Genomic DNA, 7,958 nt, shown 5'->3' on the forward strand with positions numbered 1-7,958 from the left:
ATGGTCTGAGGTGGATCCCTCTGCTCTCAGCAGTGCCTGGTGGCTTTTCAGGGTGACATGGGAGTGTGATCAGCCCCCATCTCAGAAAGGTGCCAGCCCAGGGCAGCTGGAGCAAGACAGAGGGACAGAGCAGCTGCCCTCACTCTGCACTGACCCACAGGCACTTCTTTTTTTCCTCATTACAGTGCCCCATGCTCACGAAAAGCAAATGTCCAACAGCAGCTCCATCACCCAGTTCCTCCTCCTGCCGTTCACAGACACACGGGAGCTGCAGCTCTTGCACTTCTGGCTCTTCCTGGGCATCTACCTGGCTGCCCTCCTGGGCAACGGCCTCATCATCACCACCATAGCCTGGGACCAGCACCTCCACACCCCCATGTACTTCTTCCTGCTCAACCTCTCTGTCATTGACCTGGGCTCCATCTCCACCATTGTCCCCAAATCCATGGCCAATTCCCTCTGGAACACCAGGGCCATCTCCTACACAGGATGTGCTGCCCAAGTGTTTCTGTTTCTCTTTTTAGCTTCAGCAGAATACTGGCTCCTCACTATCATGTCGTACGACCGCTACGTTGCCATCTGCAAACCCCTGCACTACGGGACCCTCCTGGGCAGCAGAGCTTGTGTCCACATGGCAGCAGCTGCCTGGGCCACTGGGTTTCTCTATTCTCTGCTGCACACGGCCAATACATTTTCACTGCCCCTGTGCAAGGGCAATGCCCTGGGCCAGTTCTTCTGTGAAATCCCCCAGATCCTCAAGCTCTCCTGCTCACACTCCTACCTCAGGGAACTTGGGCTTCTTGTGGTCAGTGCCTGTTTAGGTTTTACGTGTTTTGTGTTCATTGTGGTGTCCTATGTGCAGATCTTCAGGGCCGTGCTGAGGATCCCCTCTGAGCAGGGACGGCACAAAGCCTTTTCCACCTGCCTCCCTCACCTGGCCGTGGTCTCCCTGTTCCTCAGCACTGTCATGTTTGCCTACCTGAAGCCCCCCTCTATATCTTCTCCTTCCCTGGACCTGGTGGTGTCTGTTCTGTACTTGGTGGTGCCTCCAGCAGTGAACCCCCTCATCTACAGCATGAGGAACAAGGAGATCAAGGATGCCCTGAGGAAACTCATATCTTAGTGTTTTCTGAAGCAATGTACTGCCCATCTGCTTCTACACAGGAGTTTTAATGTAGCTAATTACAGGCTCAACCTGTCATCTGGATTTTCTGTTGTTATTTGTTATTTTCTTATTGCGATGATGTTTTCAGCCCCTTTTTAATCCACTGTCTGCTTTTCTTTTATAGCCACTGGCTGTTTAAATGAGGAACAGTACACTTCTTGTCTCTAACCAAAATAAAGATTCCTGTAGTGACTTGTTTTTCACTATATCCTTCCTGCAAGGCCTTTTTGCACATTCAGGGACAGTTCCTGTGCGTGGGTGGAGGGGAAAACAGCTCTGGCATGGCAGCATCCGCGAGGGAGCAGCAGCGCTTGTTCTTCCAGAGCTGTTCTGGTTCCACTCCCACACTCTCCTTCTCATCCCTGGTGTTGGTGCAAGGCCTGAGTGCTCTGGCAGCTTGGTCACCGTCCTGCTGTGTGTCAGTGCTGTGGGCGCAGGCAGGGACAGGCAATGGGCACTGCTGTGACAGAGCTGGCCTCAGTAACAGTACTTCCACAAGAAAAAGTGATCTTTTTTGGGTGGTGCATGATGGTTTATATCTTCTTGCAATGTTTCTCTCAAGCATATTCCTACAAAAGTCACTCACAGATGAAACACCGGTGTGCAGCTGAACAGTGTGTGTGTGCAGGGCTGGCACCCAGCAGTGTCCTCTCACAGCCAGGCTCCTGCCAGAGACCTGCAGGACCAGCAGAGCAGGGGCTGGGCTGTGCCCCTGTGCACTGGACACCCCATGGAAGGAGCCTCAGGTCAATCATCATGGACTGGCCCCTCACAACCACCATTTTCAATACTGGCCTTTCACCCAGAGAATCTGTTCTTCCCTCCATGGATGGACACTCAATGAATAGTTCAGCAGTCTGTGTTGCTTTGTACAGATGGGATGTGAGCACGCACATCTTGGATGTGAGGTGACATGAACATGAGTGAGCACAAACATCATCAACTGTTCCTTGGGGTTCCATGAAAACCAGTGGCACACACAAGGTCCTGAGGTCACTTCCTGTTGGAAGTAACACCCCATGGGAAACTGTCTGAATGCAGCACTGGGTTGTGCTTCCTTAATTGAGCTCCCCGTGTCCATTCCTCATGATGTGGGACATCTCAGATTAGTGCAGAGCAGGGTGACTCACCATAGCTGAGGTGTCTCCCACCCCTTTGGAGTGGCAACGGGAGGCCAGAGGGACAATGTGACTCCTACCTTTGTGTGTAAAAGGGACAGACTGTCTCTGAGCATCCCTGGGTGCAGAAGGGGTCCTGAGACCAACTCAGATCTGGATGCCTGATGGAACCCTGGCATTTCTGTGTGTGACTCCAGGAACAAACCTCAATGTCCCAGTGAGATTCATCTCAGCTGCTGGGACAGGCTCATTGCAAGTGCTCCTGTCTGCTGTCACCCTTGCCTGTGATTCGGGGTTGTGCTCTCAAAAGCAAGACAAAGTGGTAAAAGGGTTTCCGAGGTCTTTGGAAAGGCAGATATCGAACCCATCTGCATGAAAAGCATGAAGGAGAATTAACAGCTGGTCAACCTGCCGCCATACCCGGAATTTTGCAGGGTCACAGACATGGTGTTCCTTGGTGTCCTAGTAACCAGATCAGTGATCTCTGGGCTGGAGAATTGGAAGCTGGGTGGGAAGTTGGCTGGACAATCAAGCCAAATGTCATCAGCGGTACAAAGCCCTCCGTGCAGCCAGTTACTAGTAGCATCCCTCAGTGACCAGCACTTGGACCAACACTGTTAAACGTCTTTATTCTCCCTCTCTATGATGTGACGAGTGCACTTTCAGCTTCTCTGTGGTGAGGCATAGTTGTGAGGAACCCTTGAACAACCTCGCCTGGTTCACCCTGCCTGGAGCAGGACAGTGAGACAAGTGAGACAAGGGCTTTCTTCAAACCTCAAGTTATTCTGAGATTCAATGAGTCTTTCCCTTGGAGAGGATTTTGAAGGTAGAATAGGCAGAGGAAGAATAAAAAGAATAAAAGACAGAAAAGGAGTTCTAAATGTTGTCAACAAAAATACAGCAGTTCCTCTGAAGAGTGTTTTTCAACTCAAATCTCTAGTAGGGAATATACTTGATAAATTTGATAAAACAAGTATACTTTTATCTGATCGGGTCCTGGGCCATAAAAAAGGTGATGGATAGTTATGGTATTATGAGGTCAGCTGTGTCTCAGACACTCATAATCCAGTCAGAATCATGTGGCTGTGAAGGGGACAGTGAGGCCAGTTTTGTCTCTGGAGGTGACAGCCCAGCAGCAGGGACACGGCTGGGAAAGAACCTCTGCCCAAGTATGACAGATCCTACCCAGGAAGAGCCCTTGGAGACAGGTTGTCACATCCATCCCACCTGAGAACATGGTGGGACAGCAGCAGGGACATGGTCGTGTGTATCAGAGAAGCTGAAAGGCCAGCAGCACTCATGGGATTTAGGAAATCATGGTGAAATTACTTCTCTCTGGTCAACTGCAAGACGACTAGAAGAATAACAGGTTGGGATCTCTGCTTGATGGGCAGTTTCTGAGGTGGTGAAGCTTTCTCAAGTAGTGGGAAAAAGCAGCAGAGAAAAAAAAACAAAGCCACTAAGTGCAGATGGGGAAGTGGAGACTGGATATCAGGAGTTAAAAATGTCACTGTAAGAGCAGTGCTGTGGGGCAAGAGGTGACCCAGAGGGAGCTGGATCAGCCCATGGTTTGTGTGCCAAAGAGCAGCCAGTGAGGGTGCAGACACAGCAGTGAAGGTGCAGAAATGCTGGGTGAGAGCAGGTGGGGAAGCGAGATGGGTGTCTGCAGCCTGCAGGGAAAGAGGGGCAGGGGTAGCACCGTGTAGAACAGCCTGTGGTGGAGATGGCAAAGGGCGCTGTAAGGCTGGAAGGGACCCACAGAACCCAGGTCTCTGTCCCCTTGGCCAGGGCAGTTGTCTCTGCCACTGAGGCCCAGGAGAAGACATGTTGTCCTCATGGCACTGGGGCCTCGGTGCCTCCTTGCAGCCCCATGGGGAAGCTGGAAGTTGTTGTCCCAGTGTTGTCCTTCCCTGGGCCTTGCACACCCACATCCCACGGTCCCAGGAAGAGCCCTGAGCCATGTGTTTACATCTCATCTGTACAATGAAAACATAGATTTTTGACCTAGTGTTTCATAGAATCATTTTAATTTTTAAGTTTCATTTCATTTAATTATATACATAGTAGTAGTATATTATACTATTTTTATTGTCTTATTAAAATGCTGTTTCTGAACCCACGGGTTTCTCCATTCACTTCGGTTATCTTCCATATCGCACTTAATAGGTTGGAGGAGTACGTGAGCAGCTATTGTGGTCTTAGTTGCTGGCTGGGATAGAACATTGAGAGGGAAGGATAATAGTGGCTCAAGAACTCTTGAAAATCACTTTCCAAGATGATGGCACTTTTTTTTTTTTTGTAGTGGGAAACAGCATGAGAAAGGAAAACCATCAGACACTGCAGCTCTGGAGGTCCAGAGTGGAGCTCAGGATAAAGAAATGTCATTCTGAGCGCAGTGCTGTGGTCATTCAGAAGGACTCTGGATCAGCCATGGCTTTGTGTTTCCAGGAACAGCTGGTGCGGATGGAGAGACAGCAGCACAGGTGGGGACACACTGGGCTGAGAACAAGGTGGGGAAGCGCATGGGGTGTCTGCAGCCTGTGGGGAAACAGCCACAGGCCTGGGACAGTGCAGGATGGACTGTGGTGGAGATGGCCAAGGGCACTGGCAAGGCTGGATGTCCCTGAAAGAGCCAAGGTCTTTGTCCCCTTGGCTATGGCTGATGTCCCTGCCAGCGAGGCCTAAGAGGAGACACATGGTTGTCACGGCCATGGCACCCCATTGCTTCCTTGCACCCCCAGGGAGTGTCACACCATTGTCCTGCACTGGGCATCGCACTCCCCACAGCCCCAGGAAGAACCTGAGCCACCTGTGAGGGACAGGATCTCCCTTCCCAGGGGCAGGGGCTCAAGGCTTGGCCATTGTCCTTCATCAGACAAACCAAGGGCTTTCTCAGCATCAGAGCTGCTGCACTTTGCCTTTGCCTGATGCAATCACTGCCTCCAATTATCTGCTCTAACGAGTCCCTGGGGAGGCTTTGTCAGGAACAGCCCTCAGTGGGCCCATTAATGCTTCAAGGTACTTTGGAGTTTGTTCTGACTTGGACTTCTTGAGCAGATTCTTCAGCCTGTCCTTGGTCTCTGAGGTTCATGGACTCAGCACCAAATCCGCCACGGGGCTCATTAAAAGAGAGAAAGCCCTAACGAGCAATGTTTCTTTCCGTAATATTATTCAAATCTTCCAGACTTGCAGAACTAACTGGAGAGGTTTCAATGGGACACTTGCTGATGAAGATTTCAAAGAAGATTTCATAAAGGAGGGTTTTTTCTTTCCAGGGTGTTTTCTGTCATTTTTCAGTGTATAGAAGAAGCGACAGCAGCATTCTACACTGGACATTGATCCCGAGGGTCTCCTGAAGACATCTGGACAGGCAGGAGAACAGTCCTTGAGGCTGGACACTGTATGGACAACCTGGCTCCTCACCCCCACCCCCAGTCTGCCGGTTCCCTCATTGGCCACCAGAGATTGCATCACTTTTCCTACATCAGTTTAATAAACAGCAAAACACTTTCCTCAGCTGTGTGTGTAAGCTGGATCTGGTGAGGTCCAGCATCCACAAGGGACACCCACACAAGAACTGGTTTAGACAGACAGATAGGAGAGGATCAAAATAAACACAATGAACGTGTTGACTGCCATGTTAATTAGAGCTCTGAAGAATGGGGCAAGTTTGTAACTCCCTGAAGCTCAAAGCAGAAACCAGACAGCTGAGAGGCCACTGAATGACCAAAGAGCAAGTGGAGGAGAAACCTGAGAGCACTGGGAAGGGCAAACGTCCACACAGTGCTGGAAAGTTGTCCTTGGACAGGGACATTTAATCAGGAGAGGTGGGAACTCCTGAATGACGAGGGAGATGAAATCATAGAGTGTTGGTAATAGAAGTACAGGGGAAGACCAATATTTCTTCTCCAATCCTTAGTACATCTTTCATCAGCTGTCTCACCATAAACAGCCAGGGCCATTTTAGGGGCCCAGTGTACCTGAGGTGCTGGCCTGGGATTGGCATCTATCACACAGGACCTGGGGAGACCAGAGCACCTTGCAGTGCAGGTGAAGCCTGGGCAGGGGTTCCCAGGGCATCTACACTGGCACCAGGTGTTTGTGTCCCTGGAGCTGAAGACATTTGTGTCCTAAACCCATGCCCAGTTCTGGAGAACTCTTTCCTTTTCAAAGAAAAGAAACTACCCTACAAACACTTTAAAATAAATAAATAAATAAATAAATAAATAAATAAATAAATAAGCAAATAAATAAATGCGTAAGTAAATAAATAAATAAGTAAATAAGTAAATAAATACTTAAATACATAAATAAATACATAAATACATACATGAATAAATAGAAAGAAAGAAAGAAACAAACAAACAAACAAAGAAACAAAGAAACAAATAAACAAAGAAAGAAACAAACAAAGAAAAAGAAGGTTGACACGTTCCTTTGCTTTGGATCTTTGTCTTCAGTTCTTCTTATTTTAATATCCATTGACATCAACTGACATCTGATGGGCCTGCAGGCATGAAGCCAAGATCATGTTGTGTCTTGCACAGCGCCCCATGCCCTCTGAACCTTCCCTGCCCAGGACTCCTCACACGTTGCCCAGAGCGAGTCACACTGAGGTGTTGGCTGGTTCACTGGCTGAGATGTTGGTTTAGATGGTCACCTACAGCACAGGTGGACCCTGCCCCATCATCGCCTGCTCTGCTCCAGTCTGAAACAGAGCCCAACATCACAATGGGATCATGAGAGAACTGAGGTTGAAGGGACCTCAGGAGTCTGCAGTCCAACCTGTCACCAACTGGGTCACACCAAGGTGTTCAAGCCTTGATTCAATCAGAGCTTTAGCAGGACTAGAGAAGTGATCATCCCTTTGTACTGGGCACTGGTGAGGCTGCACCTTGAATCCTGGGGGCAGTTTTAGGCCCCTCATGGCAAGGAAGACATTGAGGTGCTGGAGAGAGTTCAGAGGAGGTGACAAGGCTGGTGAAGGGTCTGGAGCACCAGTCTGACGAGGAGCGGTTGAGGGAGCTGGGGCTGTTCAGCCTTGAGAACAGGAGGCTGAGGAGAGACCTTATTACTCTCTACAGCTGCCTGAAAGGAGGTTTTATCATGGAGGGTGTTGGTCTCTTGTCCCAAGTAGCAAGTGATAGGACAAGAGGAAATGGCCTCAAGTTGCACACGGAGAGGTTTAGATTGGATATGAGGAAAAAATTCTTCATGGAAGCCACCAGTGACTGAAATGCCAGAGAGGTTTTAGATCCAAAAAATCTTTCAGGGACACATACACAAAGGATAAAAATGGAAACAGAATTTTATTTTATTTTTTCACTTATATATATATTTATTTTATTAAAATTACAAATGTTAATAGAAGAAGGAGAAGGAGGAGAGCTGGCTCCTGCTGCAAACTTGCCCTGGGAGAAAGAACCCGAGAAAGCCAGGGCACGAGTGGTGCCTTGGAGGGCAAGAGCAGTGGGCATGAACCGAGCCAAAAGGGCCCAGAGGAGCTCTGACAGGTGGTCATGCTCAATGCTGCAGAGGAAGGCAAAAAAACCCCGGGGACCAGGGCCAGTCTGCCCCGGGGGAAAATTCCTTCCTGACCCCAACACTGGCGATCGGCTGTTCCCTGAGCATTTGAGCGAGACCTGGCTCCTCGGCCCACAGGCTGGTCATGCCTC

The 7,958-nt window shown here is 49.4% G+C and overlaps 1 protein-coding gene across 1 annotated transcript; it reads left to right on the forward strand.

Annotated features, from left to right (window-relative positions):
- The first annotated feature begins 208 nt into the window (after positions 1 to 208).
- Positions 209 to 1,388, forward strand: LOC135577923 (olfactory receptor 14J1-like). Its single transcript, XM_065048048.1, has one exon. It carries the CDS (start codon positions 209 to 211, stop codon positions 1,121 to 1,123), a length of 915 nt encoding a protein of 304 aa, XP_064904120.1. The 3' UTR covers positions 1,124 to 1,388.
- Positions 1,389 to 7,958: the final 6,570 nt, after the last annotated feature.

This window comes from Columba livia, unplaced genomic scaffold (genome assembly GCF_036013475.1).
Source record: "Columba livia isolate bColLiv1 breed racing homer unplaced genomic scaffold, bColLiv1.pat.W.v2 Scaffold_194, whole genome shotgun sequence".
Classification (NCBI taxonomy): domain Eukaryota; kingdom Metazoa; phylum Chordata; class Aves; order Columbiformes; family Columbidae; genus Columba; species Columba livia.

What these genes read in the sequence shown, in the direction of transcription:
- LOC135577923 (XM_065048048.1), top strand. Translation starts at nt 209, where the DNA reads ATGTCCAACAGCAGCTCCATCACCCAGTTCCTCCTCCTGCCGTTCACA.